Here is a 23,697-nt window from a genome sequence, read left to right on the forward strand (position 1 = left end):
AAGGACATCCATGCCCCAGCACGGTGCCATGCCCCAGCTGTGAGAGGGGCTGTGTTGACCCATGGTTCCTGCACAACAGGACTAGGGGGTCCTTGGCAGGGGGGACGACAGCGATGGTGACTGCAGCCACCTCAAGGGTCCCTGCTCCTCCCCAGAGGTCCTTGCTCCTCCCTGGAGCTGAGGGTACACCACCCCAGTGACTATGTACAGCCTACAAATAAATACCACCTCCCATGGGAGGGGGGAGCGCGTGTGTCTGCCTGTGTGTGTGCGTGCGTGGATGTGTATATATATATATATATATATATTTATTTATTTATAGATATTTTTAATATTAAAAGGGGGGAAAAATAGACCACTGTGCTAGCAAAGTCCCTGATGATGGTTTCATGTATGCTCATAGGTCTCTGGCTGGTGATTCCGGCGGTTTCGAGGCTTCTTCTGGTCCTGCTGCTCCTTGGCTTTGAGGCCAGCCAGCGGCTGCGGGGGGCTGGCGGCCGTGTGCCGCCAGTAGCCCTGGCAGTACTGGTCCAGGAGTCCCATTTCAGGCTGAGTGAGGAGCTGCAGCAGGTCCTGGTAGCGGGGAGTGGGGGCACCCGGCAGGCCAGGGGGGCTCTCTGCCTGGACCAGCACGGTGTGGACGGCGCGGCTGCTGAGGACACGGAGCTGCACCTTGGTCACCGTGTGCTTGAAGTTGTTCTCGGTGGCGGTGCAGGAGTAGAGGCCGCTGTCGCCGAGCTGGAGGGCGCGCAGCAGCAAGCCCTGCTCCGTGCGCAGCACCCGGCCCTCCGCCCGCAGCTGGGGAGAGGAGCACGGCTCAGCCGGCTGCGCCCGCCGCCCCCGGCACTGCCCTGCCCTGCCCTGCCCTACCTCCTTCCGCCGGTCGCTGTTGTCCTTCTGCAGCAGCCACTTGACGCTGGCCTGGGGCGAGCGGGGCTGGCACTCCAGGAAGGCTGTGCTGCCCTCCACCCCGTACTGCACGGCCTCCACCGTGTTCTTGTTAGCTGCAGGGGGGCCACGGGCAGCCAGGTCACCCCACCCCACTGCACTTCTCCCCTGCCCACTCTGTCTCCAAGGGTGAGTGTCCATCCATCAATCCACCTATCCATGCATTCATCCCTCTATCCACCCATTCAAATCTGTTCAACCTCCTCCCCAGCATATCCATCCATCCATTCACCCATTCATGAACTGACCCATTCATCTGTGCTTGTCCTCATCCCCGGTGCTTCCACTCATCAGTGTTCATCTTCCTCCCTACAACTGCCCACTCATCCACCCACCCACCCACCCATCCCTGTATCTTCCCGTACACCCACCCACAAAACCCGCCAAGGAATCCCGGTGTCCCCAGCTGCAGCCCCGTGCCCTCGGCTTCCCCGTGAGCTGCCCCACGCCGCAGGGCCCGGCCCAGGCCCCGCTCACCGTTGGAGTTGTAGCCGCGGCACTGCCGGATGGGGTTGCCGTGCCGCACGTCCTGCCGCCGGCTCCGCCTGTGGGGCGGTGGGAGGTGAGAGGGGGAGCCCGTGGCGGGGGGTCCCTCCCGGGCCCCCTCCCTGCCCAGGCTGTACCTCTTGGAGGAGGCGGAGTAGCGGGTGCAGGCGCTGCCGTCCCAGGCACAGTAGGGGTCCCGGGCCAGGCAGCAGTCGGCACAGGCTTCCCCGTACACGTCACAGCGGTGCAGCGCCAGGTGCGTCACACCCACGGCCGAGGACACGTACAGCTGTTGCTGTTGGGAACAAGGAGGGCAGGTGACTACTACCTCATCCCCACTGCATCAGGGCCCCTGCAAACATCCTGTTCCAGTGCCGTGCCAGGATGGGATCTGCCCAGCCGAGCCTCTGCTAAGACTCACCCTCTTAGAGGAGATGGTCATTGTCTTGATGGGTGCTGGCACCTGGATGAGAGCAGGAATGAAGAAGATGGAGGGATGACTGCTTGGACTGATGCTACAGCCCTGGGGTGGGCACCCCAGACCCCCCACAGGCAGCTGGAGCAGGCAGAGCAGGCAGGGGGAGATGTGAGTGGGCAGCAGGCAGGAGGACCAAAGCCTGGAGTCCCTCCAGAGCTGGCCTAGAGGTAGCTAGTGTCCCAAGGGACTGGCTGATGTCCCAAGGGCTTGGTTGGCTGGATCAAGAACACTCAGCAGAGGGTGGAGGACATGCCAACCCTTACCTTGAACACTTCAATCTCCTCCAGCATGAGCTCCTCTGTCTCCATGTCATCCCGGGGGAGCACAATGACCTTCTGCACGGTGCCCCGATCTGCAAGACACCATAGTGCCCAGGTGCTCAGTGCTACCCTGGGCACCCCTGCCCTCCCTGTCTGTGAAGGGGGTCCCTGCTGGGGCTGTGGAAAGGAAGGATCCCTCAGGCTCATCCCCATCTCTCTCCTGCTGTGGCAGCTAGCTATGTCTGGGGTCGAGTGTGCCAGCTCAGGTAACCACCTGTGTGCCATCAGAATGCCAGAATGCCCACAGCAGCATGCAGCCATGCACCAGGGCAAGAGAAGGACCAGGACCGATCACAGGGGCTCTGGGATGCACATTAAGAGCAGGGGAAGCACTGGCCTGGATGGTAGTGCCCCCAGGATGGGCATTGAGCTCTGGGAAGGACAGGGCTGGATATCAGTGCCTCTGGGATGGACAACTGGGCAGGAAAGGCACAAGGCTGGATGATGATGGGCTTAGCATGGGCAGTAGGAAGCACGTTGGACGGATGCTAGGGTCAGGAAAGGATAGGCTGGATGATGAGGCCCCTGGAACAGGCACCAGGACAGGGAGGACCAGGCTGCATGGTAGAATCCCTAGGATGGAAAGGATCATGCTGGATCACTGGCTTCAGGGATAGGAGCTGGGCTAAGGGAAGGACCAGGCAGGACAGGAGGGTCTGTGGGATGGCATCGGGACGGGGAAAGAACAGTCTGGAGCCTTGAGGAGGGGCAGGGATCTCAGGGGGCATTCTCAGCCCCTCACCCTGCTCTAGCGGTGGAGGGCACCGTGCTCTGGCCAGCCCTGGTGGTGCCCGTGCCCTCCGGGGCCGCGCCGGAGCATGCTGCGTTCCCCGCGGTGCGCGGCGTGGGTACCTGTGCCCAGGAAAAGCACCTCATAGCGCCCGTCTGCCGCGTCCACCTGGTCCACGGCCACGGTGGTGAAGCGGTAGTTGACGTTGGTGCGCACCACCAGCGGCTGGCGGTGCGTGGGGTACACGGCGTGGTACATCAGCGGGTGCGCGCGCATGAAGTTGATCACTTCGTCGGGGTAGTCCTTGGTCGACTTCATGGAGGGGGTGAAGGTCCCCCCGGGGCACTGTGGCACAAACACCACCAGTGCTTGGTGAGCTGGCACCCGAGCACAGCTCTGAGGGTGCCGGCTGCCTGGCAGGCCCTGGCTCACCTACCCGCGGCGCCCGGGGTGTACTTACGGTGCCTGGACGGGGGTAGGGCATTTTTCCTGTGTAGGGCATCCACTGGTAGTTGGGTCCCTCCTTGTGGGCAAAGGGCCCATTGAAGACCATACGGATGTCAGCCATCGAGTAGACACACACAGCAGAGCCTTTGAAGACCGACCTGGGGGCAAGGACCTGCTGCCACCCTTTGTCATGGCATTGCCTGAACACCCACCCAGCTAAGACTCCCTCCTCTGCCGCACCGTGCCGGGAGGGTCAGCACTCACCCCGAAGCAGAGAACACAGCGTAGATAACAGGGTTCTTGGTGTCCTGAGTCTGCTGGATGAAGACGTCCTCTTGGGACAGAAAGATGGAGGCGTCACCATAGGGAAGGTAGGCAGGGACACCAGGGTACAGGCAGGGCAGTTACCCATGGAAGAGCAAGAGGCAGGGGGCAGCAGGGATGTCCCCAGCTCTGCCCAGGGTGCCCCCCAAGCCTGCAGGGGGAGGGAAGGCTCCCATCCCTTTCCTGGCACACTCACGGAGCTCGTCGAAGTGCGTTTCGATTCCATCGGGTCCCGGCACAGAGCAGACGAGCCGGGCCTTCAGGAAGGTGCTCCACTTGTTCACAAGGCAGCAGTGGCCCCCGTCGTCATTCTGCAAGAGTGAGATGCCTGTGCTGAGCCCTGCCTGCCCCCTGCCCACTTCCTTGCCTGCTTCCCTGCCTGTCCTCTGCTGCACCTACCAGGCAGATGCGCCCGATGCGGGAATAGACCCCGGGACTCAGCGGGGCATCAGCCGACTTCTCTCGGAAGAAGAAGTAGAGCTTGTCATCATTCCTCTCGCTGCTGTCAGGGATGAGCTGGGCACGGACAAAGGCTGGGTCTGGAATGGCACAGAAGAGCATGGCACCATCAGCCCAGTGGCACTGCTGCTCCATGCTATAGCAGGATACCGAGTCCCCCTTTGCTGAAGCATCACCTCACTCCTAGAAATGCACTGTCACAGAGAGAGAGCTGCATCTCTGGGTGTCTCTTGTGATCTCTAGTGCACCAGTAGAGGCTTGAAGCATCACTGGGGTTCCTGGGAGCATTCCACAGGTGGGATAGATACATCAGCTCTACGAGCAAGGTGGTGGGAACCAGTCTTCCCTCCAGGAAGGAACCACACAGCATGGAAGCTTCTCAGGAAGCTTCTCCCTGCCATCCATCAGCCAGTGCCCAGCCTGTGCTGACAGCTCCCCCTCTTCGGGTTACCACCCCGCTGGCTCCCCAGCCCAGCAGGATCATCCCATCTGCTCTGCTCTGTTTACTCAGCTGCTGCCCTGCAGGCAGGGTGCTCCGAGGGGGGCAGAAGGAACGTTCGGGGTCACCGACTGCAGGCGACATGGCTGACATCTCGGCGCTGCAGAAACCCATGCACTGACACCAGCGCCAGCCCCATCTCTCACCAGTCTGCTCCTGCTGCCCAGCAAAGCTCCAGGCATGTTCGTCACTGCCCCACACAGCTATCCCTGCTCTTGTGCCTTCCCATCCATCCATCCATCCATGATCAATTCATCCATCATCCATCCATCATCAATTCATCTATCCATCATCAATCCATAATTGATTCATCCATTATCCATTCATCCATCCATCCACCCATCACCAATCCATCCATCCACCCATCCATCATCTGCCCACATATTTTCTGTCCATCCATCCATCCATCCATCCATCCATCCATCCTCCTATCTGTCAGCTGTCAACCATCCATCCATCCATCCATCCATCCATCCATCCACCCACCCACCCACCCACCCACCCACGCTGGCTGCTGTCTCTGCTCTGGCAGAAGGAGGCAGTACCACATGACAGTCTCGTCTCTAGGGCTGGAGCCATGAGGTCCCCAGGGCACCTGGGCCAGTGACAGCTGAACTCACCATTGAGCCAGCGGGAGTTGTACTGGTCTGTCCTCATGGCTGTCTGCTTGCCCATGGTGCGGAAGATGGCTGCGTCCGTGCCCATGAAGTCGATGTAGACGCCGGCATAAAGCTCTTCATCTGCAGAGGGCAGGGGTCAGCCAGGAAGCCCCACCTCAGCCCATCCACCCACCTTCTTCAATTGCCAGCCCCAGACCTGGCCAGTAGCCACCAGACAACCAAGAGCCACCGCCTGTGACCATCCCAGAGAGTTCTGGAGGTTGGCACTGGTCTGCAACCACGATCCCCACCTCTGCTGCGCCAGGTGCCTGGCCAGCTGAAGCAGGCAGGGGTGGGAGTAGTTGTTCCATTCCACCTGCATATTCCCTCTGCCCAGAGCAGGAAGCACTGGCACAGGGAGCCACAGGACTCACTTATTAATGCAGAGACTGTGTCTACTTTGGGGTCGTAGGAACACTTCCCCTTGCCCGACTCCATCTTGTCTGGCTCCAGGTAGAAGATATAATCCTGGAGAAGGAAGCAGATAGAGCAGATGGTTGAATTTTCACTCCTCCATTTATGTGACAGCTCCCAAAACCCACCAGGAGAGGCAGCCTCCTCCAGGATGGTGCACAGCAGCGAGGACAGATGTGGAAGGGATCTGCAGGTCTCCTGAGAAGCTCCTGTGAGCGATTCCTCCAAAGATGCTGGGTTCTTCTCCATGCCCTCCACCACTTGTAGACTTGGCTGAGCCATCAGGCTGAAGTGGGGCATCCATCCCCCAGGTCTGGGAAAAACTGCCTCTTCACTCCAGCTGGCTGTGCTGCACATTGCCACTTGCCCAGCAAGGTCACACAGCTCCAGCAGCTTCAGCAGGCAGGTTCTGGCCTGCAGCACAACTCGGCACAGCTTGGCTGCTGGACCCGCTCTACTTCTCTCGCCAGGGGCCATCTTCCAGTGCTTTTCTTCACATGATGAGATGCTGTGTCTGTTCCATGGGATGCCTCCCTGCTGTCACTTCTGCCTTCCCTGTGGCTATCCCTGGCACCGTCACACATTCCCAGCCAGGAGCGAGACACACACTGCCTCTGGAGGCACATTCAAAATCCTCTGCCAGTGCTGGCTGGGGGCACACAGGGACAGGCTGGCCCAGCCACATCACTCCTCACCCTGGCATAAGGACCACCTTCACCTGAGACAAAGCACCAGCACAGAGCATCCATGGGGAGCCTGGGCATGGGGGGACCTTAAGCAACCAAACTGGGCAGATGCCCACTGGCCCTGTGCCCTGGCTTTGGCACACGGGTGACAGACATGGTGACAGCCACCCTCCACTGAGAGGACAGCAGGGTCCTGGTGGAGCCCAGGCTCTGTGAAGAACTAGAGAGGGTGAGGGGCTGGGATCTCACCGTGGGCATCTTCCACTGGAGTGTTTGCTCACACCAGCTCCTCCTGGGGCACCCATACCCAGAGACAGGCACAGCCATGTTTCACCATCTGCACCACTGCACTGTGCAGTCTGTGCCACCATCACCATCACAAATGCCTCTGTCCAACTCTTTCCCTGCTCCTGAAGTGGGCAAGCACCTCACATGGACAACCTCTCTCTCCAGCACAGCCCTGGCACTGGCTGCACCATCTCACCCTCCTGGTCAGGCAACACAGGAGCCATTGTGGTGCTGGCACTGCTGATCAGCTAATGCACCTTGAAGTGCACCAGAGCTGCCAGGAAGCACATGCTGGCAGCCCCAGGAGCTCCTGCTGGGACACACACCCTCTCCCCAGCAGGGGTGACCTGAGGGGGCTAAAATGGCAATGGCGTTCTCCCAGCTGGCACTGGGGAACTGGCAGCAGGAGCTGCCCGCAGTCTGGGAGATACTCACTGCCAAGCATCATCACCCTTTGCCCCCGACCACCCGAGGAGCTGGGGGAGCCCCAGGCTGCACCAGGGTGCCCATGTCCCCCATGCTCCCAGCCCATGCACTGCCCCATGTTAGTCTGGAGGGGAGAGGCTCGGGGTGACACTGTCAGGGTGGGCTGCACACTGGGCCGTTCCCAGAAGCCAGAGGTGCTGTCACCTCCCTGAGTGCACATGACTGCCAGGATGACATAAGCCCCTCATGGGGCACGGTGAAGCAGCTGCTCAGCAATGTTTCTGTAGGCCCTACCCAAACACTTTCTGCACATTACTTTGGCATCCTCCCCTGAATCATTCCAAGCCCTGTGGCTCTGCCGACACACGGTCCCACTTCCAAGGGACACAGCAAGTCTGGAGTCAGGCAAAGTCAGTGGTGGGTGGAGAGCCACCATCCCTGACAGTGCCCCCCACAGGGGATCCTACATGGACTAGGAGGAAGGAGTTAGTGAGAGGAGGGAAGCCGACGCCAGGCCGGTGGCCGGGAGACGCTGTGCTGGGAGGGGAGGGGACGGTGCCCGGCCAGGGGTCGGAAGCATGCCAGCGGGACGAAGGAGCCCGCGGCTCTGGTGTGCCCTGCGGACAGGTGGGCACGGCTGCGGCGGGCCCCCAGACCGGTTCCCACCTTGCTTTGTGCTGGTCTCGGGCTGAGGGGGCTGTCGGTGGATCTGCTTTCCCGGCCTCCCGGCTGGCTCGGCGGGAACCCCTGGGGAAAAGGAGCAGGGCAGAGAGTTAGCGCCGGCAGGGAAAGGACCCCCAGGGCAGGGGTGGGCAGGGGACCCCAAGAGCTGGGGCGATGGATGCCCACTGAGCAGCAGTACTGCTGTCCCCCTGCATTCCTTGATGCTCCAGGCTGGGCTGGCCTCCAGCAGGAGCTTCTCCAGGATGGATACACTGCTCTCTCCCACAGAACTGGGGTGCCCTTAGCATGGGGTAGGAGAGAGTGGAGAGATGGTTGCTCACACCTGGGGGCTCAAAAATGGCACCTACCACCTTGTTTCTCCTGCCTTGATGAGCAATGTCTCAGCACCAAAGCAATTAGCACCATGGGGTCACTGAACACTTGCATACTGCCACTGACTCTGCTGGATAACTGGGGCCATCCTCGACTGCACTAGCACCCTAGGTTTTCCTCATATGCTGCCACTCCCCAGTTCAGTCCCAGTCTGGAATGGTCTGAACACCATCCACCTCTCTCAGTGCCCATGCCAGGGTTTGGGGTCTCTGAGGCAGATGCCCGTCTTTCATGTCCAGCGTCGTGATCCTCCTTCACTTTGGGCTGGTGACTCCCTCTCCAGCCTCAGGAGAAGACACAGCCTGGGACCTGTCACTCCTGTGTGGAGGGAACAGACACCTCATGGGGCTTGGGACCCCTGGGATACTCATGCTGTTACTTGCAGAGACTGGCTCCCTCCCAAGGCTGTCCTGAAAACGCTCCTCTGTCTTCCACACATCCTGCCTGGCGGTATGCAGCTTTGATGCCACCCTCTCACTGCACGTTGTGGTCCTTGGTGCTGGGTGACATCCATCTGGAGATGTTCCTGACATGGCCACATGAGCTGGCACAATCCCTGCACGGTCCTCCCTGTGCAGCGCCAGTGCTGGAATCCTTGGAATCTACGGTGAGGAGCTCAGCAGCCTGGCAGCAAGTGGGAGGCTGGGTTGACACATCCCTCGTCCCAGTGGAGATCCAGCAGTGGCTGCAGCCAGCAGGGTGGGAGGGCACCTTGTGTGGAAGCTGCCGTCAGAGCACAGCCAAGTTCCAGCGTGAAGAGATGTCCTTGTTCTGTGGAGATGGCTTGGCCCCGCTCAGCAGCACAGCACTGTTAGCCACGGTCACCCCCAGCCTGCCCTTGCCCACAGCCTTCAGCGCCCAACCCCCCCAGCAGCCAGCAGAGCTGAGCCAGGCACCCACCCCACTGCAGAGCCCGGTGGCTGTGCCAGCACCGCCGTGCCAGACGCCAGCGCAGCACCCCCGTCCCTCCCGCCCCTCACCTGGGCTTTGCGCCCGCGGTTGACGAAGGCGCAGATGGGGTTGTAGGCGCCAGTGCCACACACGTAGAGGTGTGTCCGGTTCCAGGGCTGGATCAGGCGGATGAAGTTGCCGCACTCCCCCTGGGGAGCAGAGGAGAACGCGTCAACCCAAGCACGGGGGCTATGGATCGCCATGGGGCTGTGCCGGTGTGGGCATGGGGTGACATGTCACTGGATGGCACGTGGCATGGGACAGCACGGATCAGGGGTTGGCATGGGCCACGAGCCGGCAAGCTGGAGGGCCCAGCCCTGGCTAGTAGGAGGAAGCAGCATGGGGAGCTTGGCCTCCTACTTGCCCAGAAAGCTCTCCAGGACCTGCCTGGCTGCAACAGAATGGGTGACGGGACACTGCAACACCCTGGAGTGCCACCCCATCTAGACATGCTAGGGGGTGGCTTTTTCAGAGTAGGGTACAGGGACATGAATCCCACTCCGGTGCCAGATACCAGCCCCACTCCACTACCAGGAGGGGGTTCATGGTGGTTACTCACATTACTGTTCTTGCCTGATAGGATGCATTCCTCAATCCTCTGCTGGGACGCGGGCCAATGGATCTGTGGAAACAGCAACCCAGGGGAGACCAGGACTCCCACCTGGCCCCACCAGCACCAGTTATGCCATCGGGCTCTTACCCTGGCATCCAAAAGGTCCCCAGAGTGCCCAACTACCCCCTTCCACCTGCTCCCCCTGCCCTGCACTGGCAGCTTACGATGAGGGGCTCGCGGTTGATGTCGTGGAGGTCCAGCGAGAGGACGTAGTCCTTGCTGCCCACGTACATGCGGTCGTGGTCCTCATCCTTCAGCAGGATGCGGTAGTCACTGGAGTTGAGGAGGAAGTTGAAGAAGTGCGCTGTGCCCGTCGCCTTCAGCTCTACAGGGTGAAAGGGGAAGGTGTCAGTGCCCCAGGGACCCCCGTCTCCTCAGTGCCTCCCCAAGTCCAAGCCTGGGCCCAGCTGGAGGACACCCTGTGAGAAGAGGGGCCCGTTTTCAACTCCACGAGCACCATGATACTGCCACCTCTGTGCAGGACAAGGGACAATGACAGAGATGCTCATGGCCAGCTGCGACAACCAAGAGTGGGTAGAAGTGAACTCATCAGAACCTGGGCTCAGGAGATCCAGCATCCCACAGCAGGGAGTGGAGGTTGCCACTGAGATGGGGCAGGAGGCTGGAGCTCTCTCACCTCACCTCAGCCCAGAGACCACAGCTCTCAAAATTTCCAGCATCATCCCCCTCCTGCACTGTGACCCCATGTTCCAGCCAAGCCTCTGGCTCCTAGGATGGGAGAGCTGGGACCCCAAGGAACCAGCTCCAGGGGAGGTGATGAGCCCTACCCCGCACACCCCATCCCCCCTTGGAAAGTTATTTTTAGTCTAAGTGTGGGAGCAAGGAGTGAAAGAGGATAATGAGGGTCATGAATATTCACAAGTGCAACGAGGCAGCCAGATGGAAGGCAGAAGTGCTGCAGATGATGTGGGCCAGTGCCAAGAACCACGCGGCAGGGGCCAGGGCACGAGTAAGACAGAGCACCCTGCCCCAACAGGATACAATATGTCCTGGAGGCTACCTCTTTGGAGATGCCACTCTGGAGGTGTCACTCCCCTTGGAGGTGTCGCCCCCTTTGGATACCACCCCCAAATACCAGATGCCACCCCCATGGGATGACATCTGCCCTGCCATCCCTTTGGATACCACTCCAAGCCATCAGATGCCATCCCCATGGGACGTCATCTTCCCCATATGTTTCCTTTTGGAGGTGCTGCTCTCTTAGGATGCCATCAACAGCCATTGGATGCCACCTCCACGTGATGCCATCAGCCTCTGAAGCCAATCCTTTTGGAGACACACACTTTTAAAAGGTGTCATCCTCTTTGGATGCCACAAACAACAATCAGATGCCATCCTCAGCCATTGGATGTCACCCTCATGGGATGCCATCTGCCCCGGATGCCATACTCTTTGGCATTGTCATCCTCTTTGGATGCCACCAACAGCCATCAGATGCCACATCCATGACACCCTGATCCAGTGAGCACCCTCACCCTGTGGAGTGCATCCCTCCATGCACAGGAGTGCCCTGTGCAGGCACAGGGAGCAGCTCTGGGGACCTTTCCGGGGAGGAGCAGAGCAGGGTCCTGCAGGTCAGTGTCAGGAAGCATCACTCCAGCTTCCAGGCAGCACTGGGCAGGGCTCCAGCAGCCGGCTTCCCTTCCTAGCAGGAGGCCACATGCCTGCAGATCCCCCTGACCTCCCATCTCCTGGCTGCACAAGGGACTGGAATGTCCCACAGGTGCCCCCAGGGTCCCTTCCCATCCAGGACACCCCCTCTGTCCCAGGGCTGGCAGCTGTTGATGGTCCCCAGTCCCGTGGCTGCTGGACCCGCTCAGGCGTGGCAGAGGCAGAGCACACACACGGTGCGGGAACCGCCGGAGCGGCTCTGGGAACGGCGTCACGGGACGTGACAGGAACCTCTCCTGGCCTGGGGGCTTGGGGGCCTGCCTGTCTGCCAGGGCTGGGTGGCAGGATGAGCACGGTGGGCATGTGCAGGAGCTGGAATTTGGGCTGCAGGCAGGGGGGCCATGGCAGAGGTGCAGTGGAACAGTGCCAAGGATGAGGGGCCAGGCATCCGCTCACCCACCCACCCACGGCAGGCTCCTCCTTCTGCTTGGCCCATCTGGGCTCCAGATGCTCCCCGTTGCTGGCGCTGGCCCACATGCCACCCATGGCGTCCCCAGCCTGTCCTGCAGCAGTCCCTGACTGTGCCACAGCACACTGGGTCTGGTCCCTGCCTCTCCTATGTCCTGAAGCTGCCCCACCAGCCCGTACACTGTGTGTGCATGTGTGTGCCCCACACTCTGTGTGCTGCTGCCTCCCTCAGTGCCATGCTGGTGTCAGTGGGGACCAGAGCTCGGGAGCCAGGAAAGGGCAGGGTGGCCCTGGCACTGAGTGACACAGGCAGAGCACAAGAGCTTGTTCCCCAGCTGCCAATGATGGGACTGCACGCCCAGGTTTCCCACTCAGGACAGAGACACCTGGAGCAGTCAGAGACAGGGATGGCAATTAAACCAGACAGGAGCCCCCATGCCAGGACATGTCATCCCTGCCAAGCCTGGGGACGCCAGCACCAACAGCCCTGGGATCCTGGAGTGCCAGGACACTGGGTGGTGGAGGGCTCCATGTCAGTGACAGCCCCGCATCCATTAGGATGGGCGTCTCCAGGGCTTGGCAGGGGACAGGGCCAGTAGCACAAAGAGCCTTGGACCCCCACCGGTGGCTCCATTCAGCCCCCCACGGCCCAGCGATCAGAGGGGGCACTCCCGAAGCAGGGCGGTGACAGACCCGCTGCCCCGTAACGCCCTCTCCAAAGACAATGGCGGGGTGGGCAAGACCCTGCCACAACCTCTGACCTCCCAAACCTCCATTGCACTGCCTAATCCCCCAGCGTCACCGTGCCCCCAAACCTGCCCCCAGCAGCCATGGCCGTCCCTGGGGATGGAGCGGGGCAGGGGCCCGGGCCGGGCTGGAGAAGCCCCCTCACCAGCCGATGCGCCCCAGCGAGCAAATTCCCTCCTGCTTCACCATTGCCAATCCCGGCACCGGCAGAGCTTCCCCGGCTGGCCGGGAGCCTAATCCTATTTTAATTGCCGCGCACCGGAGCCAGGAGCCGCTCGGCATCACAGCCAGGGTGGCCTCCGTGGGGACCGTCCCCTCACCGCATTCCGCAGAACCCTCGCCGAGCCCCCGGGACTCGCCTGCCCGCAGTCATTCCGCGTCCCCGGGTGCGGAGCTGCAATTACCCCGCGCCCCGGAGTGATGCCACCGGGCAGGAGCCCCAGGCTGGCAGCAAGGCGCGATGCTCTGCTTTGCCCGCGGCACCACCGCCCGACTGCGACTCCGCAAAGCCAAATTCCTCCTGCCATGCCAACTGCGGGCTGCATTCCCAGCTCCGGCAGCTGTGCACCGTTGCTGACTGTCACCACTGGCCCCCATCGGGCAGGGGTCAGTGGTCCCTGTTCATCACCCACTGGCACGGAGACCAGTGCTGATCTCCAAAGCAAAAGGGAGATTTTGGGGGTTCTCTATAAACGCGCACCCAATGGGACTCCTCACCCCACCCCAGTCCCCCAAATCCTCCCGACTCCCCCAAACATCACCAGGGCACCCGCATGAAGAGTTAATGCCATTAGGACCCGAGCGGGTCACCTCCCCAGGTGCACCATCACTGCATTCCGCAAAACCAATTACAGGCGCTCTCACCTAATTAGATTCTAATTATGGGCTTGTAGCGCATTCAACATAATTAGCATGTAAATTACACGGCGTGTTTATATTCAATAACCGCACTCCCGCCCCCCCACCCCCCCCCACCCCGGCTGGCGGAGCCAGTGCCTTTCGGGAGCCCTTTCTTTGCATGGGGAAGAATGAATTCACTTTAAATGCCGATGGAGAAGCCCAGCACTGATCCCAAGGGAGCCTGGCACAGCAGGGATAAATCCCATCTTCATCCTGCAGCGTTTTATCCCACAAATTTAAAAGCGTGCCCCAAATTTTGATTATGTTCCCTACTAATTTTTTTCCCTACTTGGAATTTGAGATGCAGCTTTTTGGGTATGCGTCAGAGGGGCAGGATGGGGAGCAATGCCAGGAGAGGGATAGGGGGCTGGATGTGTCCCCTCTCGTGGTTAAAGCATTTGTTGTTATTGGGGCTGATCAAAGAGCTGGGTGGGTCGTCCGATGAAAGCAGAATTGCTTATTTGTTTGAGCGTCACTCCGCTACCCCTTGATGGGTTATTTATGATGTAATTAAGCTAATTACATGTAATAAGAGAGTTTCCATGGCCCCTAGCCAAGCTCTTTTCCCATTTAACCGATTCACAGGTGGGAGGAAACCGAAGCTGCCTTGCAGGGGCTTGGGAGATGAAATAACTCCTGTTCCCGCTTGCTGCCTTCCAGCCCCGACCATCTCCAGCCCCTCCGGAGCATCGCCCGTGCCGCGGCAGAGGACAGGTGCTGCAGCCGCCCGGGTCAAATCCCTCGGGATGAAAGAGGTGCCGGCCGGGTGCTCCCCGCAGCCATCGCGGCCGGTTGGGCGCAAGCCAAAAAACAATTAAAAAAAAAAAAAAAAAGAAAACCCACATTTTTTTCAGCGGAAACCGCTGATTCATCCCCGGGCCAGCCTGCCCCAAGCGCTGGTGCGTGCGTGTGCCCCAACGAGCAGCGCTGCGAGGGGGACTCTGTCCCCACCAAGCATCACTGTGCAGCGGAGACCAGGCTCTTGGCTGGGTTGGGGGATGCTCCAGCAACATGAAATCCCCTTCAGGAAAGAGCCTGGCTTCAGAAAAAAATACTTTAATCACCCCAAAAAGCAAAGTGCTGAGCTGAGGTGCCCCAACCCACTGCTCTTTGGGCTCTTTTGTTTAATGTTTGGACATTATTTCTTTCCGCAGCCCCTGAGGGGAGGGCACGGTGCCGGGTGGAAACTGCGGGTGGAAACTGTGGCTGCTCCAGGCCCTCTGCAGCGTGTCCGAGTGGCACTGGAGTGGGGACAACACCCCTGCCTGGACCCCGGGAAGGGCCACGCTGTTCCATAAGGAGCATTGTTAATTTGAGGGATAACTAGCTTATTAGCTATAGGCTGGGGGGGCTGAAATTGCACAGGGTTTTGGAGGGGGGCAGGGTTTAAGGAGCTTATGGAGCTTCGCAGCCGGAGCCAGGGAGCTCAGCCCCAGCAGCAGCCGGTCCCAGCGGGTGGAGGGGCTCTGCCGCAGCCCCCCACTGTCCCAGCCAAGGAAATCCTCTTAGGGGTCACAGGGTTCAGCCCCATGTCCCCGCCCCTCAGAGCATGGGAAAGGGGACTGTAGCATCCCCCTGACCTTTACGGGGTCTGAGGAGCAGCATGGGGCACTCACGCCAGGGTGGGGACCAACAGTGCCAGTGTTCCCGGCACATTCCCAGCACTGGCTGTCCCTAAGCCCTTGGCCCTGCTCGCACCCCCTGTTTATCCCATCCTGCTGTCACCAAGCAGTGCCCACAGCTGCAGCAGCTTAGGAGGGCGCCTGGGCGGCCCTCAGGACATGGTCCCCTATCCGGGCTCCTCTCCAGCCATCTGCCACCCTCTGGCCCAGATCAAGCATGCTGGTATCTCCTGGCCACCGACAGAGATGCCAGCAGGGTGGGAGGGTAAACTGAGGCACAAGGCAGGCAGGAGAGAGGCCAGGCAAGGGGCTGGCAGTGGAGGCCAGAGGAGACTCCATGCTCAATTCATTCTTTTTAAAGTAAGTTTTTTGCCCTGCAGGAACTGCCCTGCCTCTCACCCCACCCCTCCCTGCCAGGGCTGCCCCCAGCTGGTCCTCAGCCACAGCTTTTCCGAGAGGTGCCAGTGTGGCTGTTCCCCTTGCTGCGGGGAGTGGCTCCCGTTTGGAAGCCCCACGGAGAGCCCTGACCTCGAGGGCTTCCCGCCGTGATGCGGGGCCAGAGCCCACCCTTCCTTCCCGCACGCTTTTCCCACGCTGGCCGGGGAGCAGGACACGGAGGGATGAATCACCATCACCACCATCACCTCCTGCATCCTCGTGGGGAATGGGCCAGCCTCTCTGGTGCCCGAGCCCCCGGCCCAGAGGAAGGCCCAGAGCAGAGGGGACCGCAGGATGTGCACAGCAGTGTGGGGAGTGAGTGAATTGTTAGCACGGAGATGATTAAAAATATCCACCCTATTTCTGGCCAGCACTGGGCTGGGATCTGGGAAGAGCTGTTGGCAAAAGGGAGCTGTGTCAGAGCCGCTCCCAGCACTGTTCTTTCCATGCTGGTCACCTTCCTCCTGCCGACACACGGACAGGAAAGCCTTGAGAGGAGGACAGACGTAAAGAGACCACAGGGGTGATGGGATGGGGGGAGAACTGACCCTGCCCAGCCCATCACCCTGCACCAGGGCAAGCAGCTCAGCTCCCACCCCTTTCCTATCACTTCAGTATTTTATAGAAGTATTTTTTTTAAGGCACTCAGACGCCGGGGCTCCGTGGAGGATGACGCAGGCCCCGGGGAGCTGCGACAAACCTCTGGCGTGCGATAACAAGCAAAGGCAAACAAACCCAGAGACGCTCCCGCAGCTGGCGGGGCTCCAGGCAGCACGGCCGCCCAGCCAAGGCGCCGGGGGACACACGTGGGGACATGGCAGCTTCTTCCCCAGCAGCCTGGCCACAGGGCCACCTCGATCCCACCTGGCATTGGGATGCTTCAGCCAGAGGGATGCTGTGCTAGAGACCCGCACCCCAACCCCAGCAGCTGTGGCTGCACAAACACCTGGTCCCTGTGGCACCACGGCCATCCCTGACAGCAGAGCCCAGCCAAACCCATCACACCAATGTCCCCCAGGCCAGACCCATCACACCCAACCCCACTGTGTGTAGCTGCACTGGGAGGTTTGGGGCTGGGCATTTGGGTATCATCCCTGCCTCTCCAGGCAAGAGAAGGGGCTGGACCATCAACAAAGTGCCACTGTCACCCCATATCTCACGGTTCTCTGGCTTCAGGGTGGCTGCATGCAGATGATCAACTCAGGAAGCTGCTCACCAACAGTTTGGTGTGTGGCTCCCAGCTGGCCCTTGAGGAAGACCCTGGGAGAATTCTCTACCACTGCCACCCTTGTCAGAGTACAGGCAGGAAAAGAGGCGAGTGGCACCCCTTCCCAACCCCAATGCGCTTGGATCCAGCACATCACTGGCATTTCTTCTCCATGTGCCAGTGCAAATCAGCCCTTCTCCCACCACAAATCCCCCCTCTAGGCAGCAAGGGCAGGGAGAGCCCTGCCAGACCACCTCAGGCAGGAGGGAGAAGGACTGGAGATCCTGAGCACAGCCAGGAACCATTGCTCCAACCAGCTGAGGCCAAAAAAAAACAACCCCAAACCAGCCCCTAACTTGTGGCACAGCAAGCTTAACCATGCCTATCCCGAATTAATCTCACTCCTGGAGCACACTGTGGCAGTGGGCACCAGATCCAGCTGGGGCTTTGCTGGAGCTTCCCCTCCTCACAGCTGTGAGGAAGAGATGTTTTAAGCCAAGGTGAGAAAGCATTTGTACAGCAGCTAAATTGCCCCAGCAGCCCCCAAAACCCTCCAAAAACGCTGTTTGGAGAAGAAAGTGGCGCCTGCCTCTGGGGAGGAACTTGCTCCTCCAGCCTGGACTTGTCCCCAGACTCTTCATACCAGCCATTTTTTCTGTCAAGACCAGCCTCTAATACCCATGGCTGTTGCTGCTTCACCGTGTTTGCTGTCAGCCCCCCCGGCCCCTCCTGCCTGACTCTGCTGTGCTCACCATCAGTTCTGCCACCACATCCTTGGGCTCACGGGGTCAGTAGGTGACCAGAGGGCAAAGGCACAGTGGGACAGCAAAGGGGGGGCACAGGCAGCAGAGCCCCAGCTCTCCCACAGCCCCTAAGGGGAGGCAGACATGAGCCTCCTCGTGTCTGTCACCTCCTGACACACATCCAAGCAGGCAAGCCCCCAGCAGGAACAATTTCCGTTCCGCTCCTCAAGGTTTGCAGCCCTGGGACCTGCCTCGTCAGCCTCAGCCTGCCCTGCTCAGCAACCTCAAAACATGAGCTCAAGACAAACCCCTCCACCAATGTGCACCCCAAAGATGACCCAGCGGTCCCCCCACAGCTCCTAGAGTGGCTGGGTGGGCTAAGCAGCCCCGGTATGAAAGGGTTAAGCCCCTTCCCCCCACCCAGCACCCTCCCCTCCTGCCTCTCCCGGCTCCCTGCCAGCTCCCAGGCGTTAATACCAGCTGGGGGGGTCGGGGCGGCGTCAAGCTGCTGTCTGGAAGCGGGGTGCTGCCGGGGGGGCTTCCTGCACCTCAGCACCCAGCTCTGCCAGATGGAGGGAGCCACCCACCCACAACAGGAAGCGCACTGGGGGGACTAGGCAGGCTACCAGCCCCTCAGGACTGCGTGTGCCGGTGCAGACCGGGAGCTCAGCCACACCTGAATATGGATCCCCGTGGAGAGGGTGCAGATCGCTGACGTGCCCCGAGCGAGGATGAGGAGGAGGAGAAGGAGCCTGTGCTGGGGTGCCCGTGGCTTCCTCCATCTTGGGGTCCCACCCTGCCCCCCACGCCAACAAGCAGACTCTTACCTTTGAAGGAGAGCTGAACCCTGGGGGTAGCGAAGCCGTGGTCTTTGGGATGGGCAGCGCGCCAGCCCAGAGTCAGCAGGGTGGCCCAGAGCAGGACACCGACCACGGGCATGGTGGGCACGCGCCTGGGCGCCGAGACCGAGGGGAGTCTGGGGGAGCCGAGCCTGCCAAGGAGGGCACACGTGGGAGGGATGTCAGTTCACTGCACCCGCCACCCCCCTGAGGGGTACAAGCCCCACATCCTGCTCTCCATCACCCGCTGGCACGCGGCATCCTCCGGGGAGGACTGGAAGCCAGCCCCGTAGGCTGAACTCCGCTCTGCAGCCTGGGGGGCAGGGGGCACAAATCAGGGGGCCACAGCCTCACCTCCCTGGTGAGCATGCAGGGCGAGGCAAGCGCGGCGAGAGCCTCTGCAGCACCCTCCTCCACCCCAGCTGGCGAGCCATGGCCAGGTGAGGAGCATCCCTCCATCCCTCCTCACACCCCCCTCAGCTGCAGCATCCCCAGACCCCCACTGGGCTGGCTTTCCCTGCCCCGGCACCCAAAGGGGTCCCACTCCCAGCCCTGCCTCCCCACCTCTCCTCCCAGCCCCCAGCAAAGCCACAGCAAGCAGAGCTGGGATCAAATCTTTCCAACATGAAGGAAATCTGGACTTCATTATTCCAAGAACGTACAAAAAAAAAAAAAAAAAAAAAGGGAAAAAAAAAAAGGATTTTTTTTTCATAAATAAAAGAGGAAGAAAAAGAAGAGGGAAAAAAAAAAAAGCCGTGCCTGTGTGCCAGGCAGCTGGACTCCCTGGGGCTCCGGCACTGAGTGGAGCCCGCCAAGCTGCCTCCAGCAAGCCACACATGCACCCTGGCACGGCATGGTGCACGGTGCCCCCCGTGCACCCCACTGCCCCTCCTGGACACACCGTGCCCTGGGTCAGGCCCCTCTCCCGAGGCAGCACCCTCCTGGGGGTCCCCAGGGCACTTCAGGCAGGACGTGGGAGGAGGCCCGTGGTGGGAAGCCCCTCGAATCCCCAGGGAGCTGCATGCCTGGGTGGGATGCACTGTGCCACAGTTTCCCGGTGGGCTCAGGCATGTGGGGAGTATCCAGGCAGTCCAGCCAAAGGGGGTCAGCTCTGTGGGAAGAGGGGTCCCCACTGCGACACCCCAGTGAAGCCATGCCCTCCAGGGCTCTGCCAGCTGCCACCACACAGCCCCAGAGGGGACAGGCACACCCAAAGAAGATGGGAACCATTTGGGGCACCCCGGAGAGAGATGCTGGGCTGCGAGGGGAGCAATCCTGCAACCCACCCGGGTGGTCTGGCTGGCCTCTCCTGCAGTGCACAGCACCCACACCACCAGCCCCAGCCCCAGGCAGGGCAAGGGCAGCAGCACTGTCACCAGCAGCAGGGCAAGACCCCGAGTGTGGTGGCACCGCTGTTCCCTGGGGCTGTGTATTTTTTTTTCTCCTTCTTGCCTTTGGGGTCAGTAAATATTTCAATTTGCTCCTCTGTCCCTGAGCACACCCAGCTCTGCTCCATTGTACTGGTATTCGGTCCCTTTTCAGGCTGCCTTCCCCCTTCTCCCACCCATTCCTAGGCTCTGCCCTTCCCATCAGCGCCAGGCCGGGACAGCCTGCACCCCCAATTCCTCCACCAGCCAAAACTCCAGTTGGTTGCAGTTAAATAACCCCCCTCCATCCAAACCTCCCCCCTCTCCCCGGCAGCTTTAGGAAATAATTCTGGCAAATCCTACTATTGCATTTGGATGGAGCGGCGTACGCGTCAGAGACAGGGAGCGAGATGGCAAACAAAGGAAAAGAGGGAGAGGAGGGGAGCGCAGCAAGCGCAGGGCGAGGAGAGGGGAAAGGGCCGGCGGTGAGTGGGGGGCACACAGACCCGGCTGGGAAAGGTAAATTCCAAGGAAGCAAAAAGGGAAACGGGCCACTGGAGTGCACCTTGGCCAGGAAATGTCCATTTCCAGGGTCATCTGCACTCGGGGGAAACGGAGAACTCCAGGGGAGAGCGGCCACATTCCTGCCCTCCAGCCCCCGGGCTGTCTGGGCTTGGAGGAGTTTTTTAGCAATTAAAGTTTGGCCATTGCCTGTGCTGCCGCAGGAAGATCAAAATCCCACTCGGCTTTATCCCCCCTTCCCCAGGCTGGTCAACCCAGCGCCGCCGAGCCCGAGCAATTAGGGAAAGGTTTTCTCGTCTGGAACAGGGACTCATTTTGGGGGTCGAACCCCCAAAGAGGGCCGAGGGGATGCCTCGGGAGACCCCCGGGGGGACCCAGCGGTAGGGCTGCCTGCACGCCGGCTCCCCGTGGCCTGGGGAGAGAGCAGGAAACATTTTGGGAGGGAAAAGCAATAGAGGCAGGATAGGCAGTGGGAGGGGAGCCTGGCCCACCTCCGGCCACGGCGCGCGATGCCACCAGTGGGAAGGGGGGGGAAAATAGGGGGAAAAAAATAACGTAGCATAATACAATAACGCTAAATGTCCAGCGCGGCCCCGCGCACACGGGAAATAACTTTGCAGAACTTTGCGCTCTGGCACGCCTGGCCTGTCCCCAGGGAGCGCCGGCTGTCCCCTGCGCCCCCCGCCCGGGCGTCCTCCGCGCAGCCCCGGCGCACCGGGTCCCGCCGGGGCTCGGCGTCCCACCGGGGCGGGCTCCGCCAGCCTGCTCCAGGGTGCCGGGCGCTCTCCGCCGCGTGTGTCTCCCCCGGCACCCCCTCCCGGGCACCCGCTCGCCGCCGAGCCCTGCCGCAACCCCCATGCCCCGGGAGCGCCCTACCAGCCCCCGTCCCCTGCGACTGTCCCCAGCCCCGAGCGGGACCGGGGCGCGCCCGCCCAGCCGCGGCTCCCGGGAGCGGGGGGACCGGCAGGGTCGACCCGCCTCGGTATAACCCCGCTGCGAGGCGGGGAGCGGGGGTCCCCAGCGCAGCCGGTGCCGCCGGCGGCTCGGAGATGGAGCCCCGGCACCGCACCGCCGGCACCAGCCCAAGCCCCACCTGCCCGCTTCGCCGGCAAGTTGCGGCGTGGGGGACCCACAGGCGCGAGTTCCGAGCGGCGGAAAGTTTTCCCGGGGCGCCCCCCGCGCCGGGCATCCGCTCCGCCGCCCGCCGCCGCTCTTACCTCCGCGGGGTCCCGGCGGCGGCCGGGCGGTGAGGAGGCGGCGGGGCTCAGCGCCGCGCCGGGGTCCCGCGGCCCCCCGCCATCTCTCGGCCGCGACTGCCGCCGCGGCCCCGGCCCGTGAGCGCCGGGCGGGGCGGGGCGGGCTCCGGGCGGGGCCGGCCCCCACTGGGCCCCGCCGCGGGGGGCGTCCTTCGCATGGACGCGCCCCCGGCCCCTCCCACCGCCGGGGCCGCAGGTTCGAGCCCCGGCGCCGCCCCCGCCGCTCACCTCCTGCTCCGGCCCTTTGTTGCGGGGTGCAGGCGGTGCCCCGCCGCACCGTGCCTGCCCGCCGGTGGCTCGCCGCACCTCCGCAGCCCACCACCCTGCCGCCGGTCCCGGGAAGGAGGCGGATAAATAAGTGCCGTCCCTCCTTTGTCTGCCGCGGCGGGGGGCGGCCCGGGGCGGCGGGGTCTGCGGGGAGCCGAGCCCCGGCGAGTCGGCGGCTTTGTGAGAGCTCCGGCTCCGCTGAGAAACATAAACCGTCTCCCAGACACATCTCCAAACGCTGGGAGTGGGGCGCCGTCCCTAGCCCCACCTTGCTCATTCTGCCGCCCCCAGCCCGGGTACCCCCACTGGTGACCCCCGGCCCTCAGCCCAGGGCAGGCAGGTGACCCCGGCCCTCTCTGCTTGCACAGCATCCCGCGGTCCTGGGGCCTCTTGGCACCTGGGGGATCCCAGCTCCGTACCTGTGCCTGGCATCCAGGATCCTTGGACCGTTCTCTCCTGGGCTGGCCCTGGGTGATCTCTGCCCAGCACCGTCCCCCCTGCGCGCCCAAGGCAATGACTGGCAGGTGCTGTGCAGCTGAGCTCTGTAGCCCTGCTCTGGTCCTTCCTGCCTGAAGGGGACACCTTGGCGTCCCCCAAGTGCCAGGCATATGTCTCAGTTCCCCTGCTCTGCTTCTGCCAAGCTGGCAGCCTCTGTCAGGGTCTCCCCACCCAAATATGGGTACAATCCCCTGCAAGCACCACATGGCTTTGACCCCATGCCCCTCAATCCCAACAGGACTTTCCTCCTTAGCCTAAGAGGACCCATCCAGAGGTTTGCAGCCTCTCCTTCTGCTTACCTGCTCCCAGACGGGGTAATGAGGCATTAAGGACGCTGAAAAACTACAACAACGGGTGCTGGAGCAGAAGGTGCCCTGATCTAAGACCCATCATTTCCTCTGAGCCGAGGCTCCTTGGATAGGAGCAGGGCATGAATCAAGGCATCCCAGCGCAAAGACCAGGGAATGGAGAGCAGTAGCCACCCACAAGCAGACACTGGTGCTAGAAAAGTTCCTCCCCTGAGCACAACCCCCTGCCCTGTCCCAGTGCCCCTCCATTCCCCTAGGTACCCCACAGGAAGAGGGGAAAGTTTGCAGGGCAGGGTTTCCACCCAGGCAGGGTCACCTTGTCACCCAGGCACTGCTGGTGCTGGAGAAGGCGGCAGAGAGGGTGTCTGCTCCCAGCCCCGCTGTGATCTGCCCCCTGCTGCCTCTTCTTTTCCCAGAGATGGCTCCACAGAAATAAGCTGGCGCCGTCCTTCACCCTCACACATCTGCTCTGTCTTCCTCTGAAAAATGAGGAGTTTGTCGCCGGATTCTCATCACCAGCCACTCTGTGTGCGGGAGGGCAGCAGCAACGGCCTCAGTCAGCAGCACAAATAAATGGCCCGAAACACGATACGCGGGAGCTCCCCGGGATAAAAGAATTTCTAAGGAGAGGTTTTATTTTCCCCTCGGAGCCCCAGTCTCTCGTGATCTGGTCCAAACACAAAGGCTGTCCTGAATTTCCAGTCTCACTTTCTCTCCTGGCAGCTGGTGAGCTGGGTGATGCTTTGGGGCACCTTGTTCCCTGTGCCGGTACCTCGGCACACCGGGCTGCGGTGGTGGCACTTCACCCGGCCCCCCCAGGCACTCCAGAGCCACTGGGCTCTGGTGCAGCCTCCAGTTTCAGTTCTGGGGGTGGTGACACACATTTGGCAGTGAATTAAAGTGGGGCAGCCACAGCCGGAGGCTGCTCTCAGCCCCCCTCCACTCCCTGCCTGGAGCTGGGGGGGCTGCGGGTGCTCCCTCAAGCTGCGTTGGGGTGATGCCAGGCAGGAGAGGGAGTGCCCAGCCCTGCCCCAGGCCACCCTCCCAAGACCTGGCCCCCAGAATAGGTGGGGCTGTCCTGGAGACCTACAGAGGAGCA

The 23,697-nt window shown here is 61.6% G+C and overlaps 1 protein-coding gene across 6 annotated transcripts; it reads right to left on the minus strand.

Moving 5' to 3' along the window:
- Positions 1-307: 307 nt before the first annotated feature.
- Positions 308-23,156, minus strand: SEMA3F (semaphorin 3F). 6 transcript variants are annotated; one of them, XM_085590631.1, is made up of 19 exons: positions 22,915-23,156; positions 18,369-18,532; positions 9,949-10,109; positions 9,731-9,793; positions 9,201-9,320; positions 7,831-7,911; positions 5,725-5,818; positions 5,312-5,431; positions 4,133-4,272; positions 3,930-4,044; positions 3,674-3,743; positions 3,423-3,567; positions 3,085-3,307; positions 2,176-2,264; positions 1,856-1,897; positions 1,572-1,729; positions 1,426-1,493; positions 871-1,004; positions 308-798 (listed from the first exon to the last, which is right to left on the minus strand). In XM_085590631.1, exons 2-19 carry the CDS (start codon positions 18,478-18,480, stop codon positions 388-390), a joined length of 2,346 nt encoding a protein of 781 aa, XP_085446757.1. In that variant the 5' UTR covers positions 18,481-18,532; positions 22,915-23,156; the 3' UTR covers positions 308-387. The 6 variants fall into 6 exon arrangements, with proteins under 6 accessions (XP_085446757.1, XP_085446754.1, XP_085446756.1 ...); XM_085590628.1 differs by lacking the exon at positions 22,915-23,156 and adding an exon at positions 21,754-22,033; XM_085590630.1 differs by lacking the exon at positions 22,915-23,156 and adding an exon at positions 21,487-21,624.
- Positions 23,157-23,697: the final 541 nt, after the last annotated feature.

The sequence above is a fragment of the Lonchura striata genome, chromosome 12 (assembly GCF_050655825.1).
Source record: "Lonchura striata isolate lonStrDom1 chromosome 12, ASM5065582v1, whole genome shotgun sequence".
NCBI lineage: Eukaryota > Metazoa > Chordata > Aves > Passeriformes > Estrildidae > Lonchura > Lonchura striata.

Coding starts and splice junctions, on each gene's coding strand:
- SEMA3F (XM_085590628.1), bottom strand. CDS start 22,001: ATGTTTCTCAGCGGAGCCGGAGCTCTCACAAAGCCGCCGACTCGCCGG. Junction 18,533..21,753: donor ACAAAGGGCCGGAGCAGGAG/GTGAGCGGCGGG, acceptor CCTCCTTGGCAG/GCTCGGCTCCCCCAGACTCC. Junction 799..870: donor ACAGCGACCGGCGGAAGGAG/GTAGGGCAGGGC, acceptor TCCTCTCCCCAG/CTGCGGGCGGAGGGCCGGGT.